The sequence below is a fragment of the Macaca fascicularis genome, chromosome 8, assembly GCF_037993035.2.
Source record: "Macaca fascicularis isolate 582-1 chromosome 8, T2T-MFA8v1.1".
Classification (NCBI taxonomy): domain Eukaryota; kingdom Metazoa; phylum Chordata; class Mammalia; order Primates; family Cercopithecidae; genus Macaca; species Macaca fascicularis.
In genome coordinates, this window is record NC_088382.1 from 78,590,362 (window position 1) to 78,614,426 (window position 24,065).

General features: G+C 37.0%; 1 protein-coding gene across 17 annotated transcripts in view; it reads left to right on the forward strand.

Moving 5' to 3' along the window:
- The window catches only part of C8H8orf34 (chromosome 8 C8orf34 homolog), a 496,138-nt gene that overhangs the window by 303,300 nt on the left and 168,773 nt on the right, over positions 1 to 24,065 (forward strand). For 10 of the 17 annotated variants that reach the window (XM_065519322.2, XM_005563491.5, XM_045398358.3 and 7 more), the window contains one exon: positions 6,486 to 6,621. The exons of 4 other annotated variants lie outside the window; for them this stretch is intronic. In XM_065519322.2, coding sequence (XP_065375394.1) covers positions 6,486 to 6,621 — 136 coding nt within the window. The remainder of the gene's footprint in view (positions 1 to 6,485; positions 6,622 to 24,065) is intronic. 3 more of the 17 variants (XM_065519324.2, XM_045398357.3, XM_073998939.1) reach the window with 1 other exon arrangement.

The following is a 24,065-nucleotide window of genomic DNA, read 5'->3' on the forward strand; positions in this document are numbered from 1 at the left end:
TTTTTGTTTTTGTTTTGTTTTGTTTTTGGCTGAGCCTGAGAATTAAATTGACACAATAGAAATTAAAAGAAGAAAATCCTATGAATTTATTTAATACCAAAACAGTTTTACATGGCATGGGAGCCCTCAAAAGGAAATGAAGATCCAAAAACAGAGTCAATCACTTACATACTGAATCAAACAAAGAATAGTAAATTGTGAAGAATCTAATAAATAATATGGGAAGGCTTACAGGTTGAGATATTTTAAAAGATCTGTACAGAATTCTCTCCATCTCAATTTTTTTGTACTTGATGATAAGAAGTTGCTTTTCTTGTAGTATAAGGTGGATATCTTTCACATAGGAATTTCATTTTTTGTGTTTTTAAGAAACAGAATGAAGGTCAGAGTAATTTTCTTGCACCTGCTGTATTTCAAATGCCTTTAACTCAAAATAGTCAACATGCCAGAATGGCATATTTTTACCTCCTTCAATACCATTGGTATTCAAGGATTCTCAGTTTTCTACGTCTAGGATATGTTCCTGGTATTTCCTCCCTTAAGCAGTATTAAAAAGTCCTTGGACAGAATCTTACTTAATTTGTTTTTCTCCCTTTCCATTTTCATAAACTTTCCTAAGTTTAGGCATTTTGGGGGTTTTACTTCCCTTAATTATTTAATCGTAGACACCTGCTCCCTTAAATAATGTTGTTAAGGAAATGGAGCTAGTGAGACCTAGATTTGTATTTTATTTTATTTTTGTTCTTTGTAAACTTAGCATAGATTGTTAGTATCCTCCCATGACCAAACCAAGTTTTTTTATGGTTCTGTCACCCTTTAGAGCTTGGTAAGTATTCAGTAGTTATTAGGAGCTCATTGATCATCTTTAAAATAATGAATATTTGTAAAGAAAGAAAAAAATGATTGGATATTTTTCAGAGTGAGGCCTCTTCTAAGACTGCAGGAGCCAATTTCACTGCCATTGCCACAGTCACATCTGACACTACAAGAACCACAGCAGTTGTTGAAGCAGTTTCAGCTTACAGCACTCTGAAGTCTCCAGTGAACCAGCAAATGAATTCCAGAAGGCTTCTGACTCTAGGGTTCTCTGTTCTCCCACACTGTGACAGTTATTCTGAACTGGAAAAAAGAGGTGCTATCCAGATGGGGTGTGAGGAGCTGCTAGGAAATCTTCAAAAAGTCTCATTAAATACATTCAAATTTGCACATGAAAGGAGAGTTCTGGCAGGGAGCTTTACTGTTCATCAAAATGCAGTCATAAATTCATGTCTTATTACCTTCTCTACATATGTCAGACAATCTAAAAATGCTTAGATAATTGCCATGGAGCTCCATACCACGATTCTGTATCTTATTAGTAGAAAAATGGTACAGAAGCAAGCAGATAGTTGATGATTTTGGCCTTTGAACATATCCTTAAAGGTAATGAGGGGCCAGCATGTCTGGGCTCCCCAGCCCAGAATTAACCACATAATTTCTTCATATCAGCATGAAACACGTTAATAAGTCAATGTGGTGTGCTTTGTGGCTCCAAGATAAAAATCAAGAAAGCAACTTTTAGTTCTAAGTCATAACAAAATGGCCCCCAAAAGGTGATTGCTTCATTTAAACAAACACTCTTCTTTTACATAATCAATGTCTTCTTTTTAACTGATGTATCCTAAATCATAGAAGTATGATGAGAATGTATGGGAAGCTTAGATTTGAATTAAACCATTTAGCACAATGCTTCTGCAAAACTCTAATTTGCCCACTATCAACAATTATTCGGCCTCTGCTTTTAACGTTTCCAGGAATGGGGTGATCACATCTCCTACACAGCACTGTACAGTATGCCTTTGAGCAACTGTAAATGTTAAAATGTTGTTATATTGATGAGAAACACACTCTCCTCTTATACACATTTCTTCTCTGCCGGCACAGGGGGAACTCTAATATCTCTCTTCTCTATGACAAACCTTTAGATATTTGAAGGTTGCCATTGTGGAAATAAATGAAGACTACACAAATGAAAACAAGCAGAGAATATTTATCTATTTATTCAGAGCTGGTTATAGCATGGGAGTCAGCCACTATCACTTGCATTTACCAGAGACCCAAAGGCATACAGGGGAGTAGGAAAACTTTATAATAATAATTTTTAAAGGGAAGGCTTTGAATATGTTCTGATTGGAAGTTGTTGGCATGGGAAAACTGAAGAAGGGCTAACTAGAAACAGACTATCTTATGCAGTTGGTTTTGCGAGCGCATTTAGCTTTCTTCAGTTGGTTCTGAGTTGGAAATAGGGGTGAAACGAGGGAAACTGATATTTATTTATGAAGTCCTGAATGTTTTGAGCCAATGGCTGCAGAGGTTGTGGGTCAGCGTTCTAATGCTGCATATGATCTGGCCCAGCGCAGTGGCTCACACCTGTAATCCCAGCACTTTGGGAGGCCGAGGCGGGCAGATCACAAAGTCAGGAGATCAAGACCATCCCAGCTAACACAGTGAAACCCTGCCTCTACTAAAAAAAATAGAAAAAATTATGCAGGCATGGTGGTATGTGCTTGTAATCCCAGCTACTCAGAAGGCTGAGGCAGGAGAATTGCTTGAACCTGAGAGGAGGAGGTTGCAGTGAGCCGAGATCGCACCACTGCACTCTTACCTGGGTGACAGAGCAAGACTCTCTCTCAATAAAAATAAATAAATAAATAAAAATAAAAGATCCACCTATTATCTGCATGTATATTTAATCTCCCCTCCTTTGGTCACTCTCTTTTTTTGGCAAAAGGATGTTGGTTAAAAGGTAAAGTGAGGGATCCAGAGCTTCACTGCTTGATGATTGTTCACTTGTATCCTTAGTCAATTGTATCACGAGATCTTCTTAATCTTTTTTGTTGCCTCATCATTGCGATCATTTGATGAGAGAGTGGCCACATACAAGCATTTAAGACTCTATATGGAATTCAGTGTACCAGCATCATGGACACTATGATAAAAACAAAAACAATTTAAGTCAATTTAATATTGACCTGGTTCTTCAGAGCCAATGGGGTGACTGACTTGGTTCTTCAGAACCAAGAACTTGAATTGTCCAACCCAGTCTAGAAGAATAAATCTCACAGGTCATGAGGACCAAAATTAGAGAACCAAGTAGTCTTTTGTCAAGCTGACATGTAGACTTTTCTACCATACCTGTTTCACTGATCCAAGTATAGCAAGAAGTATCAGCAATGGTATAGATACCACCATGACTAGTGAAAAAAAAAATCCAGAAGAATTCGATTGTTCAACTCTCTTGCCAACAGTTGAGATGGATCTGTATTCCATCTAGGGTAGAGGTAGTATCACTTATAGTTTCTGCCACCATTAGTGATACATGTCTTGCAGTCTTCTGTTTGCATGGTTCCTATTGCTGGAAACTGCTTTGGTTGTTTGTATAAACAATGAATCAGTAACTCCTCCAAGTAAAGTGCCTGAATCCTAAAGGACAGCCTCATTTAGGAGCTTGCATCAGAGTTAAAATTTCCAGCCTTGGTGATCTATAGAATTAGGGTGTCTGTGTACTGGTAAGATTTGTAATGTTATTTTTATAGTGCATGACGTATGTGTGCATAAAGCAAGCAGGACTAGCTATCTAGATGCAAGGAAATTAGTATCTGGTAGGAACACACATGGATCCAGAAAAAAGAAATTATTCATGACCTGAGGTTGGGATCAAGGCTGTTCATTAGTTGGGTTACACATGTGAATCTCTATTAGTCTCTTTCAAGTGACAAATAATTGGTTCCTCTTCCTATGAAGGTTGTTGAATTCAAATTTATAATTACATAGATTCTAACTAATCGATTATAATAATAGGGTTTGTGTGTGTGTGTGTGTGTGTGTGTGTGTGAAAGGGACATTAGCAAAATCACAGGTTGATTTATCCATGTAAGTTCAAGTGGAAATGCCATTGGATTTAATTCCCTGTGGTCTCATTTGATGAGACTGAAATTTTCCAAGGGTTTTTGATTATGGTAGTTTCGTGAGGGATAGCATATCCAGCAATCAATGAGCTTGAAGGTTACTATTTAAGATAATCCAAGATTAGTGTTAGAAAATGATTATGCTCTGATAGGAAATTTTAATAAGAATAAAATGAAGGAGAAAAAGAGTCATGGTGGGTGGGTGACTATTAGGGGTCTTTAGAAAATGAGAAGAATGATTGTAATTAAGTAGATAAAAAACAAAATGGCAATTACACCAGAGATCTTGATCCAATATTGTGGGGAGAAGCTGTCTACTCTCTGAGGTCATTATCTCCCTCTGAAGGTCTTGAGTCAGCTGTCTACTCTGAAGATTTAAGATTGTTACCAGTTTATCTGTATCATGATGAGTCATTTCATGGAGGAATTTAACTAGTATTCATTTGAAGCCATCTGGGTCCACCAAAAATGCCACAGATTATCGGAGCAAAGCTAGAACTGGTTTTTGTTTGTTTATTTTATTTATTTATTTATTTATTCAGAATCAGGGGCTAAATGTTGATATTTTATAATGGTGTCTTATAATTACTCCAGAGATTTATTCTCTAAAATTTTAGATAGGTTCATAACCTTGATTAAGGCTGCCTCTTTAGCAAAATAATCTGTTAGAACGTTTCTTTTAGCTTCTATATTGTTTATATTTTCATTAGCTTGGATCTTTGTAATGACTACATCTGTATGGAACAGGAGTGTATCTAAAAGTGTTTTAAACATCTTCTCTGTTTGATGGAGGTTCTAGCAGAGTTAGAAAACCCTTTGTTTCCAGAGCACCCCAAAGTCATGTATTTTTTAAAAAATTGTACCTGTATATATATTACTCTGAGGTCTTTGTCCAGTTAACGAATTCAAGTACGTACAATATTTCCGCCATCTGGACTAATTTTACCTCCGATAGAGGACTATATCTCACAGACACATAAATTAGTGGTAGCATACTCTGCTTGATAACCTCTAGTTTCAAGTTTTGAAATATGATCCAGCAACAAATAATATTTGGTCAGGGTTTTCAATGGCAGTTCTTAAAAATACTGAAGTGCAGAAAGTTTCCTGAGGTAAGAAAATCACGGGTTCACTTCTTCTGGTAGGGGCAGGAGAGTAGCAAAAATAGGGTGTTCTAGTGGAACAGTAATGTGAGAAGGAGAGAGTAACAATCTCTCATGAGTGTTTAATGCTGGTTGAAAAGTGTTGTGTGTTCAGAGGCAGTAGTAATGTCTGTATTGCATGAGGAACCATGAGATCAAGAGGAGAGTCTGTAATTAGCTCTGCAGAAGCACCAGGTTTTGAATTGGCACCTAGGCTCTTAAACAAGAGGACTAAGCCTTGGTAACCAGGTCAAGGTGATAAGTTTTTGATGATTCTTATGAAGTTGAGTTAAAACCCTAAGTGCTTATGCACAAGTAGACAACAAGGCTTTCACTTGGGATGCCTATGGAAGAAATCTGTTGACAAGCCTTCCTCAGATTCCAGAAGGCCGGTTCTTGATTTAGACTGAGTTGTTACCATCTCAGGATCAATTTATTTGACCCTCGTTTGTAATATCCGATTAAAACATGCAATCCTCCTGATTGTTTTTTGAGGGATCTAGGATGTTTTTATGATCTTTAGTCATCAGAAGACAGTGATTTTCCTCCTCACATACATTATGCCTTCAATAATGAATTAGATTTTTGTAAAAATTATGATTTATCTTTTGAAACTTTATATATCTTTAGTGCTAAAGCTGAGAGCAAGTAATTGGAATCTTTTTTACAAGCTTCCTTGTTCTCTGAATGAAGTGGGAGATCATATACATATTGTAACATAGCTGAATCTCAAGAGAAAATTTAGGTCTTTTCATTTTTGATTGAGGACCTGGGAAAAATAGAAGTGGGCTTCAGTAAACCTTTGGGGCATGACTATTCAGGTTTACTGTTGTCCTCCTCAGGTGAAGGTAGAAAGCAAACATTGAGAGTGAAAAAGGGGAAGATGTCAGTTATATTTTGATTGGAGGTTGTTGATGGGGAAGCTGGAAGCAGACTAATTAGAAGCAGAGGATTTATGCAATTGGTTTTGAAACATATTTGGTTTTGTGTGGTTGGTTCTGAGTTGAGAACAAAGTTAAAAAATAGGAGAGCTGGCAGTCATTGACCAAGTCCTGACCATTTGGGGCTGATTGCTGCAGAGGTTATAGTTTGGCTTACCCGGTGGGTATGGCAGAGGTTGTGTGTCAGTGGTCTGTGGTCATAAGTGCTCTGCCCACTCTCCATATATTCAGTCTCTCACCGTTTTGTCTCTTGTAAATCTTCACATATAATTTGTCTCCAACTACGTCTAGAAATAATTTGAAAAATAATTGATATATGTAGTTAGATTTTTGCAAAGGGGATATATATTGTTTTGCTTAACAAACTAATGGCAGATACTTGAAAACATGAATTTTTCTCCTTAATTCCACTAGAGTTAATTTTTTTTTCTCTGTAATTGTTTGTGTTGTTACAGAGGATCTTAATGATTTAAGAATGGAGGGAGTAACAACCCTGGTACCTTCTGGGAGCAAATTTAACCAAGGCCGTCCTACTTACCCGGCTGAGCCTCAGGCCAAGGTCACACTGAACATCTGTTCAAGGTGTGCCAGGTAAAAGACATAATAGGTATAGTATATATAAATATGATCTTGATTTTTAAAATCTAAGATTTTCATGCAAAGATTGTACTCTTCTGTGTTAAGAACATCTTTTCATTCCAGTGATCTTTTGTGCTAATATTGGCAAGGGAGTTAGTTATGCAGTTTATCCTGTGCCCAATGCCACTCACACCAACAATGAATCAAAGAGTTTAGATTGTCTTCACTTCACAGCTTGAGACTATTTTATGTCTTCTGTCTCTGAATTTCATTCTCTGTCCGCCATTCTGTTCTCTTTCAAAGAAAATTTAAGGGCTCTGAACATTCAAAGCCACTTTTAAAGCACCTGCATAGAGGAAGAGTTTGGCCAGGTACAGTTTAAGATCTGATGTTATTGACCTCTTAACCTGCCCCTCATCCTGTTCACCTCCTGGAAAGAATTTAATCAGCTTGACGCTTTTCAGTTTTGGCAGCTGGAAGCAATCTTTGCATATACTGTATGTGGCCAAAGAAGTAGCTTGTAGTTACTGCCAAGTCAGCTCCCAGTGCTGGTCTAGCAGAAACTCACCAAATAGCTAGAATTCATTCTTTTGTAGGAACTAAATCTCATTTGCAAAGAGGCTTTTAAGCCTCTTTAAATGATAAAACAAGCCTTCTAACCCTTATGTAAATGGTCCAGATTAGCAAGAACAATGTACTGGCTGGCCAAATTTATCTCCTTTTCTTTATGTCTAGCTGCTCTATTGTACTGTTTGAGAGGAGATTAACTGCTTGGATATAGGGAGGGAGGAAAGTGTAGGAAAATCAAACCAGATTTTTGTAGCTTTTTCTCTTTTGCTTTACCCCTTTGGAAGTTTTTTTAATTTTCACAGGCTTAGAAAAATAGAAAGGACAGCTCTTAGAAAATCAGGGATGTTATTTGAGGCCATTAAGAGAAATGGCATAGCATAGTGAAAACAGCAACGGAAACATTGCTTCAGACAGTAATATTTGGTGGTTGACTTTTTTTTGTAGGGCTGTGAAGAGAACTTCTAATATTTATGTGATGATATTTAAGCATCCTGAGTGAACACAGTCATTGGTGGATGAATTGTATGACATTTTGCTATAAACGTTGTAGTATAGTTGTACATTTACATTATGACTGGAGAGGGGTTGATGCTTGGTTCATGTCGTTTGTAGTAGACTGGGATATGAGGTGTTTGTTTTTTCAAAACGGAAAGTTTATAAAAAATGTTTTTCTAATATATTGAGGATTTGAACTGCAAAAGGACCAAGCACATTTGTAGCCCTAAATTATCATTCAGCTTGCCAATGATAAACTGTAAATCATAAACAACCTGCATTTAAAGTCAGAATATAACAGAATTTTTCAACAAACATTCAATGGAATAATAGTTGGTGGCATGTACTACATTCTTGCTATAAACCACATACTATTCTAAAGACATTAAGTGTGTAAACTGATTTAATTTGCAGATAATTCTCAGAGTTAATTACTATTACTATACCCATTTTATAGATAAGAAAACTGAGGCATGTATTGATTGAATAACTTGTCCAGAGTAATACAACCAATAGGTAGAAAAACACAGTTTGAAACTTAGGCAACATAAGTTGACAGTCTACCTACTAGTCATTCTGCTTTATTGGTAAGCATCAAGCTATTGTCTGAAGGTGAAGATGGAGGCCTCAAATAGATAAAAACAATGAGATAGAAAGTGATTTAGTTGTTTGAAATGATGAAAGTTCATGACTGTTTTGATGGAGAATAAGGCATTGTTTTACTTTCAAAAGCAAAGGAGAAATATATTGATTCAGATAAATGTGGTAAACAGTATGGAAGAAGATTCTAGACTATTCATTTTAGAGCAGCTACTATAGCTAGAATTTAAAGAAGGAAAAACAAATATCAGTTGTCAAGAACTATAGAGAATCTGAGATTTTATTGCATTTGGAGCTTTATATTTATAATATATATTTACATATTATATTATGTTTTATGCATACTAGGAAAACTCATGAAACACCTGGGTCAGAGACCAAGGACTTTACTACTTACAGCAATAACAATAACCAGGGTATTAGCATCTTCACTGGTTTCCTGAGCCAGAATTCTCAGAGTAACACAAATAGTGCAAAAGATTATATTATGTAAGAGGAAACTAAACTTAGAAAATGTGACTATTCTGTAAGAGACCGTTAGCACTCCTATGTGTTGCTCCAGGGAGGGCCTCCATCTGTATCCTCCAAGGCTGTGTACTAGATCAGCAGTCCTCAACCATTTTGGCACCAGTGACTGATTTCATGGAAGACAGTTTTTCCATGGATGGTTGATAGGGTGGATTTTGAGATAGAACTGTTCCACTTCAGATCATCAGGCATTAGGTTCGCATATGGAGCATGCAACCTAGATCCCTTCATGCATGGTTCACAATAGGGTTCATGCTCCTGTGAGAATTTATGGCTGATCTGCCAGGAGGCGGAGCTCAGGTGGTAATGCTCCCTTGCCTGCCGCTAACCTCCTGCTGTGCCAGGAGGTTCCTAACAGACCACAGACCAGTACCAGTTCATGGCCTGGGGGTTGGGGATCCCCATGCTATACAAATATTCTTGAACAGATGATCTGAACAAAAAGGCTATTAGTGTCTTTAAACATGAGAGACACATGGAGAACTATCTCCCAGTGCTACTTTGGGTAGATTACTTTTGTCATGCGTTGATGTGATTATCAAAGCTTTCCATCATTAATTCTCCAACACCAATCCATGTCACTGTCCCACCTCTCTTTTTGCAAGTAAGGTATTTAAAATGGTGAGAATTATACTTTCTAAGCAGGGCTGAGCAATTATCAGAGGCACAAGTCATAAGCTGAATCACGGTGGGGAATGTCTGGTTGTATTGTGTGTCCACATAGTACTTTGAAATACCACTTGATTAGTGTCTTAGTCTATTTGGGATGCTATAAAATACCATACAGAAATACCATTAACTGTCTTATAAATGACAAGTATTTATGTCTCCCAGTTCAGGAGACTGAGAAGTCCAAGATCAAAGTGCTGGCTGATTCAGTGTCTGGGGAGGACCTGCTTCCTCATAGACGGCTGTCTTCTCATGGTGTCCTCGCATGGTGGGAGGATGAGCTAGCTTTCTGGGGTCTTTATTATAAGGGCACTAATTCCATTCATGAAGGTTCCATCCTTGTGACCTAATCACCTCCCAAAGTCCCCACCTCCTTATACTACCACACAGGGGGTTATGTTTCAACATATGAATTTGGGAGTGGGCACAAACATTTAGACCATACCAATTAGTTACCAATCTCACATAAAAAATCAGGAATCTACCTTCTCTTAAAAATCAGTGCAGCTTATAACACTGGGTCTATATTCTGGAGAGATATCACAGTAGTAGCTTCCTCCTTCTCTAGACCCTGAGGCCAGCAGTCATCCTCCAGTGCACTTCGGTTGGTCAGCTTAGCTTCATTCATTTACACTATCTGTCTAAAGTCTGGAGGCCTTTGTTTGTAACCTCTGAACTGTAGAAACACCGTGCAAAGGGGTAAAGACTCTCCCTTTTCCTTCTAAGCATTTGATAAGTGAATCTATGAAATAAACGCACAACGGCAGGTTAACAGGAGGAAAGGTCTACAAATTTATTATGAACTAAGCGGCATCACAGGAAAGAACAGTGAATACCCAAAAACCTAGTGAGATTCAGGAGCTTAGATACCCTCTTCATAGGGGAGAGGGTAAGGGGAATGTAGGCAACTTAGGGGAGACAGAATGATTTTGGGGAAAGAAGAATGAGTCTTTGGGACAATCAGTGATAGCTTGTGAGAAGGTTTACCTGGGCATGGTGTCAATTCCTAGCCTCCCTCTCCTGTGATAAAAGTTCATCTTCCTTGGTTAATGAAACTCTCAGGGAGGTGACTGATGGTAATGATGAAGTTCCTTTTGGAGAATCTGTCTTTAGGCAGATGAGGGGAGTTCAAAGCAAGCCTCTTGTTGCATTTGCTGTTTTCTAAGTGCCTTCAGCTCAAACTAATCAGTATACCAAAACAGCATATTTTGGAGTTGCATGTTCTAATCTCCTTCAGCTAGAACTTCAAGGGTAAGCAATGAATCAGGTCTGGAAGAATGCAGGTGAAAGAGCCTGGCCAGGCCAGTGGGAGAAGGATCCAGTGCCAAGAAGATACAGACAGCATTCCAGTGTCTCAGAGTGTCAGGTTATGGGCACGAGTTTAAGGCAAGCAGCCTGTAGTCTTTAGAGCCAGGTAATCCCTCAGAATCCAGAGAGAGTGAGCCAGTCAGAAATTCAGTGCTGTAAATTAGACCAACATGTAGAAAAATGACTGCTTCATTTAGGGAACTGCGCTCATCCTCATTGCTTTCTTTCTCGGCATCTATATTTTGTGGGGAAGAGACAGATGAGAGGAGAATGCAGAATTCATGGAGCAAAACCAAACACTGGATTTTAACCTTGGAATCAGGATTTAATTCCAAACATTGCAGGATTGGAGATAGTGTGGTGCAGATGAGTAAGAAAATTTAGGATAACAAATGTTAAATTATATCACTTTACTTACCGACACCTTTCAAGAGTTTACACAAAGGTAGAATAGAAAGACAATCTGCTTTGGAGTGTGACAAAAGGGATCTGACATCCACACTCTAAATTACCTGGTATGTTATTTTAGGGAAAGCGCTTAAAATCTGGTTCTTTAGCTGTGAAAGGGAGTTCATATAGCCTTGGAGATCATTTCCAAGGGCAACTGGGAAGGCTGGATATGATAACTAGAAAAAACTCAGTTTTCTCTTTTTCTCGCATGCTGGCATAATTACTGTATAAATACTTGAGCAGTTTAAAATGCTTTGAGTCTTTTTCCTCATCTTTTTGAGAAACTCATGTTAAAATGCTAAGATATTGAGGAAAAAAGAGACTCATTTTCCTGACATTGAGTGTTTTCTCTCTGCCTAAGACTTCTGACTGGCCAGGGGAGAAATCTCTGGTCCATCTTTCAGGATTTCTGTGTTCAATGAAACCGTGTAAAGTGGCAATGTTTTTGTTTGTTTTTTCTTGTTGTTGTTGTTTCTTAGAGTTTCAAGGTCAAGAAATCATTTTCTCATAGAACTGTAATAAGTGAGCTTAATGGATGTGTTGTGAAATTGAAATAATACTATAATGCTAAGATATTATCAGCCATCTTGATATAGAATCAATAAGACTCAAGTGATGTTGAGGGTTTCTGCAAAGAGCCCACCAATGACCAAGTTAATGTAAAAAGTGGAATCCACTCCTCAGATTTTTATTTTCATTAATTTTTTTTCAAACATTCCACTGGTTGTAAACTACTCATAGGGTTATAGGTGCTCAGATCATGCTACCCCAAATATGGCGCTTTGGCATGTTGGGTACTTTGAACTGAAGGAAACTGGTAGAACCTCAGAGGCAACGTCTCTCTGACTTCTCTCCTCCTCCTGTCTTCTGCCATTCTTTCTTCCTTGAAGCAAGACATAGAAACCGGATTTCCTCTTCCTGGGTCTTTGGGCCTTTATTCCTGGAGGCTCCTGTGTCACCTAAAATTTTAGTTAAATACATTTGTTATGCTTTTCTCTGGTTACCTTGTCTTTTGTTATAGGAGTGTCATCTGTGACCATTATGATGGGTGAGGAAAAGTAGCACATCTTTTGACCCCTACTGTCACATCTTTTGACCCCTACTGTCTTATCAAACAATAAGAGCAATAATTTTAATTTAAATTAATTTTAAATATAATTTAATTTTTTCATTTAATAGATGTTTTAAATAATAATTGTATATATTTAAAATATTGTATATTTATGGGGTACAATATGGTGTTTTGATATATTTTTACTTTATGGAATGATTAAATCAAGTGAGTTAACAAATTCATTACCAATCATACTTTTTTCGTGGTAAAAACACGTAAAATCTACTTTTTTAGTAATTGAAATATACAATGCATTATTATTTATTATAGTCACCGTTTTGTGCAAGAGATCACTGAAACATATGTATTCCTTCTGTCTAACTGAAATTTTATACATTTTGACCAACATATTCCCTTTCTTCATTAGTCTCCTTTCCTCCAGCCTCTGGTAACCACCATTCTATTCTTTACTTCTATGAGTTTGACTTTTTTAGATTTCAAATATAGGTGAGATTGTGCACTATTTGTCTTTCTGTGCCTGACTTATTTAATTCAGCATAATATCCTCCAGGTTCATCTATATTGTTGGCAAATGACAGAATTCTCTTCTTTTTAAAGGTTGAATAATATTTCATTGTGTATATATACCACATTTTGTTTATGCATTGATCCAGTGATGGACACCTGCAGTGGTTCCATAACTTAGCTATTGTGAATAATGCCACAATGAAATTGGGAATGCAGATATCACTGTGGCATACTCTTTTTAATTCTAAAGCTTCTGCACAGCAAAGGCAACACTGAAGAGAGCCAACCCACAGACTGGGAGAAAATATTTGTAAACTGTACTCTGATAAGGGGCTAATATCCAAAATATATAAGGAACTCAAACAACTCAATAACTAGAAAACAAAGAACCCAATTTAAAAATGGGCAAGGGATTGAAATAAACATATCTCAGAAAAAGACATACAAATGGCCAGCAGATAACATGAAAAAATGCTAATCATCACCAATCATCAGGGAAATGCAATTTAAAACCACAAAGAGGTATTGCCTAACACCTGATAGAATGGCTGTCATCAAAAAGATGAAAGACGAAAGATAACAAGTACCAGTGAGGATGTAGAGAAAAGGGAACAATTGTGCACTGTTGGTGGAAAAATAATATAGCCATTATTGAAAAGTGTGGAGCTTCTACTGAAAAGTCAAAATAGAATTACTATATGTTCCAGCAATCCCACTTCTGGGTATATATTTAAAGAATTGAAATCATTATGCCAAAGAAGTATCTGCAAAGAATTCTTCTCATTCAGAACCTGATTGGAAGATGTGATTAGTGATGGGACTGACACATTTTACCGGCAATGACTGAGAGATTTGAGAGATACACAACCACGAAAGGAACTTCTACTTTTCCAGGCATCAGGGAAAGAGAAATTAGGGCTATGTTAAATAGCTCTGTAGAGTGTTCTGTGCCAAAAAGTGATTAAAGGATCAAGAATATAACACAAGGTTTGTTGTTTAGCATAGTTATAAGAAATAAAGAAAAATAGAAGTTTTTTTCATAAATTTTTCACATGAGGCTAGAAAAGTGCAAAATAGCTTGTGTCTTTAAACTGGAAATCCTGTTACTTTCATATCACTTGACAGCCGTAGTCTGATGTGAACATTGCTGCAATTTGTGTGACTTAAACAGAGAAATGACATTGTTTGGCAAGTGGGAAAATGCATGGCTAATAGATAACTCACCATCAAAATTTATAAAGAATCTAATCCAGAATATCTTATTTTCCCCCTTAGATCATGAGTGAAGTAAGTCTTTATAAAACAACAATTTTGAGTAAATAGAGCATTGGCTATGAAGGATATAGTAGTGGTTCCTATAATTGTTACAGTTCCTATAATTGTTCCTATAATTGTTTATTTGTTATAAGGTAGATGTTTAAAACAGTCAATGAGTGTCTTGGCTGGACTTACAGAAGATTCCACAAATACAGTTACATATCCTGAAATGATATGGGCAAAACAAGCTGCATTTCTTGCCTAGGAGTCACAGTACAAAGTAAGCTATATCAAAAAAGTAAAGTGTTGGTAGGTCAGTAATGCAAATTGTCAGTAATTATCAGCAAAATTTTTGTGGCTTAAAAAAATTATAATTTGCAAAATTGTGAGCGTTGCCTTAAAATTCTCTATTTAATGTCTTGAATTTTGTTTTAATATAACAGGTAAGATACCAATAACTAGCAGACAACTGCTGATACCAAGGCACTAAATTACTATTTCAATGAAGTTTATAAGCCATTTTTCTGGAAAGACCACCCACTAATTCTGTCTACCCACTGCCATTCTCAGGAGTTAAATCTTGTTTGTGTGGACTCATGCCAGGGCATTCCGGGTGGTAAGATACTATTTGCTTTTGATGGTGCAAGTGTTTGCATTCCTTCATGCTTAACATCAATAGTGCACAAAAAAGGGAGCCGAAAGCCATTTTAAAAGAAATTGGATTATAGAGAACATACACCGATACTGGCTCAGAAACTACAGCATGAGAATCCCAGGAGAAATTTGTTCCTAAATAGCTTGTTGTTTTCTAACTGATTTGTCTCATGTAATTCAACCAAAGATTGTTCTTCATTTCTCCTAAATATCATGGGATTAATATATTGAGTCTAGTTATACGTGGACTTGATAAAGCACAAGTAGATCACTGTTGGTGATAGCTGGAAAAAAAGATGAATGTCAAGTCTTATGAATGTGAATTCATTTCATGTTGTCTATATTATTTATTAGTTGACTTGAGAAAACCTACATAAATAACCATACATTATATTTGGTTTCATTTTGTTTATGATTTTTTTCTTAACTATTTTATACGTTTATATTCAGCAACTTCCCATGGGAAGGAATGGTGAGCAAAACAGACATGAAGGAAAATGGATAAGGACAAAAAAGGATTACTATCACTTGTTTAAATGTTGTAGTTTTTCATAAAGCTGACCTCCCAGTCCTAGAGATGTAAAAGATTCCATTTGAGTCATGTATACAATGCACCATCTACTGCTGTATTTCAAGTGATAGAAACATTTAATTTGAATCCAAATGCATTTATCTAGCACTACTCTGTGTCAGATACTGTGATATGCTCTAGAAATACAAATGAACACCTCTGATTTCTGGGAAGTTATTGTATTCCAGCTAGAATTGGACATGCAAACAAATAAGTGCAACCCAAAATGTCAGATGATGATAGTGCCATGGGAGAAAATAAAACATGTTAGAATGGCTACGTCATCCCAGATGTGATTGGTTACAATTTGATGAGAGGGCCGGGCGCGGTGGCTCAAGCCTGTAATCCCAGCACTTTGGGAGGCCGAGACGGGCGGATCACGAGGTCAGGAGATCGAGACCATCCTGGCTAACACGGTGAAACCCTGTCTCTACTAAAAAATACAAAAAAACTAGCCGGGTGAGGTGGCGGGCGCCTGTAGTCCCAGCTACTCAGGAGGCTGAGGCAGGAGAATGGCGTGAACCTGGGAGGCGGAGCTTGCAGTGAGCTGAGATCCGGCCACAGCACTCCAGCCTGGGTGACAGAGCGAGACTCCGTCTCAAAAAAAAAAAAAAAAAAAAACAATTTGATGAGAGCTGTTGCTGTGGAAAAAAAAACCTCACCTTCAGAAATATTGGGATACTGCTCCCATTGTTTATTCAAGATCTGCATGAAGGAAGACATGAAAATAACAAATGCCAGCCAGAATCTGGGGGCCACATCAATTTCATGGTTTTTCTTTTGCTTGTAAGTCAATGCAAGATTCTCCTTAACCCCACTCATTCTGGTAGCTGTTTTGTGATTCGTAGGGGAGGGAGGGCCTTGTATGGACATGTGTGCACACTCACACACACCATCTCAAAGCCTTTCTTGTTACATGACGAAGAGCTGGTGCTTCAGAGCAAGTGATATCAGGGTTGAAATCTCAGCTTGGCCACTGTACAACGTAGGGAAAAAAAACCCTCTGTAGACTTCAATTTTCTGTATGAACATGGGGATGATAATTTTTGCCTATGGGGTTGTAGTGGAATGGAGTGGTTACCTCAGTTTTTAGCAGAGAATCTACTCTGAAAAAAAGTCTATTTCAAGAGAAAAAACTGGCCATATACATCTCAAAAGAAGTCAAATATACATTTAAATGCAGAGAAGTCACAGTATATTTTAGAAAAGAAAACCAAAAGAAATATTACATTGAAGGTCTGTGAAACAGTCATAAGGGTTGTTTAAGTGAGTAAAATATTAAGAATAATTCTCATTGAGTTTTGACTAAATAAATAGAAGTACTTTTGAAGCAGCATCATTTGTCTGAGGTGATACCCGAGGTTCGTTGTCCCATGGCCATGGAATACTAGGACACTGACACACCAGAGAGAGGATCAGAGCAGAAGTTTGTGTAATAGGCAAAAGAAAGAGAAGAGAGGGGTGCAGAGAGGGGTCCCAGAGAAAATGCATTACCAGTTCCTTGGTGAAATGCAGAGGTTTTATAAATGAGCTTGAGGGGGCGGTGTCTGATTTACGTAGGGCACAACAGATTGGTCGGACCAGGTGTGTCATTTGCATACAGCGGGAAGAGGCTGGCCGCCCTACCTTAATCTTTTATTATGCAGATAGGTTCTCTACCTGGCTAGCATCATGTTGCCTGGTTCTTTACTATATATGTGGTGATGAAAGGGAGCCTCCATGTTGAACACACCTGGCTTCTAGGTAGCCCTTTTCTATTAGCACAGCTGCCAGCATTTACCAGTGCGACCTTCCAGCTTGCTTATCTATGTTTGCAGCTCAGTTTTACAGGCTGCTCTTTGTTAGAAAACAAATGGTTTGGGGGCTGCTTTTTGTTAAAAGGAAAGCCTTGCCAATGACCCCTACTATCTGCCTAAATAATGTCTTTCTAGCTCCTCTATCACCTTGATTATAAAGAGGCAGATTTCCTTATCATTCTTCTCCCTATGGATGTACAAATCTATATGTTTACTTTATCTACCTATTCATCCATCCATCTATTCCATAAAACCCTTTCCCAAGACTGTGATGTGAAGGAAACGGATGATGTGAGAGGCAGGAAAAGTGATCTAGGAGTCACAGCAGCCGGCTCAAAAAACAGCAAGAAAGCCTGTTTATGAATCCTGCCATCTGTACTAGTCCACTGGATTTCCAGTTCATACCAGCAGACCTGAGGATATATTTTTGCTTCTCCATTTAGTTCCTCAAGACTTTGCTCGAGGAACTTGGCCAAGTCTTTGCTTGGCCTTCTTCAGGGTAAACTCCTTTTCTCTTCCAGGATTTTTGGACTTCAGAGAATATCTGTGATATGTGGTAGAGAAATTCAGGAAAAGCCTAAGGCCACCCGGAGAATAAGCATCCTACAATTAGGGAATGAAAATAGCATACTGGCAGCTATGAAAAAGAACAAAATCTTTTTCGTCCTTTGCAGCAGCATGGACGAGCTGGAAGCTATTATTCTATGTGAAATAACTAAGAAATAGAAAATAAAATACCACATGTTCTCACTTACAGGTGGGAGCTAAACACTGGGTACACATGGACATAAACATGGAAACAATAAACACTGGGGACTCCAAAAGTGGGGAGGTTTGGGGGGGCTGAGGGATGAAAAATTTCCTATTGGGTACAATAGCCACCATTTGAGTGATGAGTACACTAGAAGCCGAAACCCCACTATTAGGCAATATACCTATGTAACAAGCCTGTACATGTACCCCTGAATCTAAAATAAAATAAAATAGTTTGTTGTCTGGAGAAAGTCTATGCACTCAATTTTCAAGTACGACAAGAGTCTTAACCTTCCAGTGAGTGCTAAGTGATATCTATGGACTGACTTCCCTGCATTGTAATAGACAGAATCACACAAAATGAGAAATAACCATACTGGAAAATCAAGGAACCAATGAAGTTGTTGTTCCCCCACACCTCCTTTACACAATATATCCTTGAGCGAGACGCCTGACAGAGGAGAGGAAGGTGAGCCAGTACTCCATGCCTATTCCTTTGTTAGTTAATTGACATTTCGCCATGTTGATACCTTCTTTGGAGAAGTATCTATTTCAATTCCTTACTCATTTTTAATTTGGGCTATTGTCTTTTAATTGTTGAGTTGTAAGAATTATTTATGTATTATGTATCTAGACCCTTATCAGATACATGGTTTGCAAATATTTTCTCCCATTCTGAGGATTTTCACTTTTTTGATGGTATCTTTTGAAGCACAAAGCTTTTTCATTTTGATCAAATCCCATTTATCTGTGTTTTCTGCCATCACTGAGGCATGTGGTGTCATATCTAAGAAACTATTGCTTTATTCAAGTTCCCAAATATTTATTCCTATGTGATCTTCTAAGAGTTTTATAAATTTACCACTTATATTCAATTCTATGATCTATTTTGACTTAATTTTTGTCTATGATGTGAGACAGGGATCCATTTTCAGTCTTTTGCATAATATCCAGTTGTTCTAGCACCATTTGTTGAAAAGATTATTCCTTCCACCTTGAATTGTCTTGGTACCCTTTTCTGAAATCATGTTTATCTTAAGTGCTTTCTAATATAATAAATTTCTGCTTATCTTATGACTTACAGTGCCAAACTTGGAATTAGACATTTCTCCAAGGATCCCTGGTTCCTGTTAGCAAAAATGTACAGTAGAGAATAAAATCTGCTTATTAGGGTGCATTGTGAGAATGGCATTGCTTTTTGTCTACTTTAGTGAAAAAGATTAGGGCAAAAATACACTTTATTAGATAAATATGTATGTAAGGCCTGGCTTTATATTGATATTTCCAGTCCAATTATAACAGTGTGGTGTTCCTACTTAACTTCTTGGTTCTGTAATTGAAGATTCTTTTCATACTAAAGGTCTTTATTTCTGACAAAATACAATTATTTATTTGTTTTCAAGTAAAGAAAATACGTAACAAGTAAAACATAAGAAGTCCCAAGATTCTTAGTGCAGTTTAATGTTACTAAAATTTAAAACCACAGTAAGACTTTTGGGGTACCTTATAGAAAATTATGCAAACAATAAAACTCCTGAATTAATTTTTTGAAATCCTATGTGGTTCCTTTTGTTTTTAGATTACATTGATTGCACCAATGATTTGCAGCCAGGTTGCTCGTTTCAGAGTTTATAGAGTCATTCACAATATCTTACTCTGTGTAGCAGTATAATTTCTACACTTGTCTGGTAAATAATTGGTTCCTCTCTTTCAGTTTACCTTCAATTTGAGACCAATGCTAATTTACATTCTAATATCCTGAAAAGCTCCTGTTTTTAGCTACTGTCTTAATCTGTTTGCCTGCTATAAAAAGAGTACTATAGACTGGTGACTTATAAACAAGGGAAATTCATTTCTCATAGTTCTAGAGGCTGGAAGTCTGAGATCAGGGTGCCAGCATGGTTCTGGTGAGGACTTTCAGGGGGCAGAATGCAAACTTCTTGGTGTGTCCTCACATGGTGGAGAGACAGCTGGCTAGCTTTCTAACCTCTTCTTGTAGGAGTTCTAATTGCATTCATGAGGGATCTACCCTCATGGCCTACACACCTCCCAAAGGCCCCACCTCCAAATAGCATCACATTATAGATTAGATTTCAACATATGAATTCAGGGGGGACACACACATAATGGGCTGACATGTACATTTAGTCTATAATAGCTACTAATTTTCTCTTGGTGCATATTGCCAACTACTGAGAGAAGGGCCTGATTTTAAATAGAAATGATCAAAAAATACTCCAAAATTATATATTATGGTTTTATTTCAGCACCGTCTGGTCCAACCACAATGTTTTCATACATATTTACATGACAAGAACATATATATAATTTTGTTTGGGTTAAAACAATTCCGCTTTATATTATTATTCATACTACCATTAATTTCTAATAATTTTGAATAAAGATACCTGCATTCGTTCAGTACAGATGAAATTGGTGCCTTTATAAAAGAGGCCTAAGGAAGCATGCTTGACAACCTTCCATGTGAGGACACACAGAAGGCACTCTCTATAAGGAACAGGCCCTCACTGAACACCAAATCTGCTACCACCTTGATTTAGACTTCCCAGCCTACAGAACTGTGAGCAATAAATTTCTGTTGTTGATAAATTACCCAGTCCAAGATATTTTGTTATAAGGCAACCTGAACAGACTAAGACAGTTTTCTCAGTATTTTTAAATGAAAAGCGATTGCTTCTTTTGTTTTTCAGGTTCATTTTTTATGTTTTTCTTCTTTCTGCCCTTGTTCACTTTCTCATTGTTATTCACTTTCCTCTTCTAGATAAAAGGGTAACAACATATGTAGTGATTCATTTGTATCTAATTCAGGGCCTCAATATTGCTAAATCCAGGTGTGATCTTCAAAATTTATAATTTTATTGCTTTATTTGATCTACAAATACATTGTATATTATAATCAAATATATTGATTTATATACATAGTATTTAATCTAATTTATTTTCAGTTTTATTTGAGCAGTGCATATGAAAGCTTCCTATTTTTCCATGGGGATATAAAAAGGAAATACCTCGACTTCTACATTATTTCTACATTTTAATATAAATAACAAAGAACAAAACAAAATATGTTGAAGCACTTGAAGTTTTGCCTGAAAAATTCTTTTGACTGCTAGGTCAAATTCATATTTTATTTTGTAAAGCAAATATAAATTCAAGTATCTTAGTGTCAGGAATATTTTGAAACTAGTATATATAAACTAGAACAAAATTACATTTTTGAAAGATAATGGGGAAATGTGTTAGCTATAATACCTTTAGTGTGTATCCAAAAAATTTACATGGAAAATCTTCCAAATATGTAATTTCTAGATTGTCTGGATTTTTTAGAGGCTTTAATAACAATCACTGGTGTTTATTTACATTTAGTACCCATTTTATTGCAATACATGTCATTCAAAACTCACGTTTTACATCATATTTATAGAATATGTAAATAGCTTTAGATATAATTAGGTATTTACATATCCTATAAATTAGCTTTGGATTTAATTTTGGTGCAGAAATCTAAACTCTTACAAGAATCATATTACGTGTCCACATGCTCAGTATTACATTTGGTAATAGCTGTACCAGCTACTAAAAGGTAAAACACATAATTAGTTTTTAAAATTAAAATAAGGCAATAAATCTCTCAGTTTTAGTATAAAATATTAACTTTTTCCTATTGTGAATTAGAAAGCATTTAATACAAAATGTTTGATTTTGAGTAAAGAAGTTCCCTAACTTACGATGGTTCAACTTACCATTTTTCAACCTCAGAATGGTGTGAAAGCCACATGCATTTAGTAGAAACTATACTTTGAATTTTGAATTCTGATTTTTTTCCTAGGCTAGAGAGTTATGGTACAATGATGCTCTCTTGCAATGCTGGGCAGTGGCAGCAAGCTTCAGCTCCCTGTCAGCCCCATTAAGTGTTATGAGCATATTTAAGATAGGCGAGGCTAAGCTGTTCGAGTGGTTAGGTGTGTTAAATGCAGTTTTGACTTACAATATTTTCCATTTACGATGGGTTAATAGGTGTGTAACCCCATTGTAAGTCGAGGAGCATCTCTATAGGGGATGGGGGAAACCCACAACAACAACAGCAAGATTTAAAACTGTGTTTATCAATTATAAGGAGGATGGTACTTATCCTATTTCCATCTTTCTAAAATGTAGGCACTGGTAATTATGCTGAATATCCAGCCTTAGGATGCTAAACTTTAGGTGGAAACTGCTTTTCGATTCCTTGGCCTGTGACTTTTTCTTATTAACCTAAAGTTAAATTGTTCTTTTGGAGCTGAAAAATTCTAGTGGTAAAATATAATGGTTGGTTTGAGAAATTTTATTCAGACAGAACCATGTTGAAGGGCCCTGTGTTTGGCGATTCCAGCTTAGCTGCCAGGTCCCAGGTGCTGCAGGCACAGACCGGGAAACCACAGTACTACATCTACCGCAGGTGCTAAAGATTTCCCCACACTCCTAATGCATCTGCTCTGACTGGTGGTTTCTTTAAACCTACAAAGATTGACTTATTGGTGAGGGCAGCTGCACAACTCTGAAAATGACTTAGAAAAATTGATCTTAGGCATACTCGGTAAAGGAGCTCCTTCTCCGGAAATAGCACTCAAGTGTACATGAGGTATTCTTTAAGTACTTGGATGAATGAAAAATTAGAGGATTATCAACAGGAAGCTCTACCTTTTTCTTCCTCTCTCTCCTTTTCTCTGTTTCCTTACCGCTATCTCCATCTCCATCTTTGTCTCCAGATTCTACTTTCTGATAGACTGCTCCATGTGGTGGGAAAGATGGCACCTGGCACCTGGACACTCCAGTTTATAATGATGTCCTTAGAACTTAGGCCTTTTTGCTCCCAAAGTTTACATAATAATCTTTAAAAAGATGCTGCTCTCCTCTCCCGGGTTATGTGCCTACCAGAAATCAGGTACTGCATATGAGAGATGAGATCTCTAACTAATCTTTGGTCATGGACTCAACTGTATGTTAGCAAAAGAGACACCCTTAATTGATAATTTTAACAGAATCCCTAGAAGTTGGTGAAGATCATTTAATAAGGGATTCAACACAGAAAAAAATAATGGCATGACCGCCACAATAAAAAATATAATGTTTTATTTATAGAATAAATTAGACAAAGTACTTTCATAGACATTAATTCATGTAAATCCAATCCTTGTAATTTTCACATCAACTGTACATATGAAGAAATATGATCCAGTTAAATAATGTCTACATACAGGTAATAAATGGCTGAGGTAGGCATGAACCCAGTGCTTTTGGTAAAAATTCAGTGTTCTTTCAGCCATAGCACACTGCATCCATAAGTCATTCTGAAACTTGCTATTCATAATCTTTGATTTTCTAGTTTGGAATTAAAAGTCCTTTATGATTTTCTTTCCATTAATATCGCATTATCTATTAGTGTAGGTCCTTCCTTATAGGTTCCAGTTGTGCATCCAACAAACACTGAAGTTGCAGCCCCGTGGCTGCCTTGGTGACACCTCTCCTCCTCCTATCACAATGTCTATCTTCTTTACTCCAACCCAGTCCCTGGAGGCCCTGGATCCCTCTGCCTTCCTGGATCCAATCTTCACCCCAAGTAGGTTTCTCCCTTTCCAATGTAAGTATTCAAGTGTGATTCTAGATTCTTTTAGTCCTGATATTTTCTATAATTTGTCCAGTCAGCATAATAAACAGATAGAAGCTAAGTCCTGAAAAGTTGAATATTCTTTTAGATTTTGGTAGTAGGAGTAAAAGGTCATTTGGGAGAACAGCTTGAGAATACACATATAGTGATAATTTTGTCCTGATGTATTTTTATTTTTTATCTTCTGCCCCAAACCCTAGGTAAACTGAGCTTCTCTCTTTTCTGTACAAAGTTCCTAAGAATGTTCCTCATACGCCCTATGGTTTCCTTTCTGAAATGAGCTCATCTCATTCTGGCTGGAAGGACATCTTCCTTACTTATAATCCCACAAACATATCCAAATTCTCACTGGTTAAGCACAGTTCATATTCGCTTCCTTTCCTGTAAAGTTCTTATAATAGTCTGAATGTTTGTATCCTTCCAAAATTCACATTGAAATCTATTTCCCAGTAAATATTAAGAGATGGGGCCTTTGGAAGGTAATTAGGTCATAAGGGTGGGGCTCTCATGCATGAAATTAGTGTCCTTATAAACGAGGCCTAAGGAAGCTTGCTT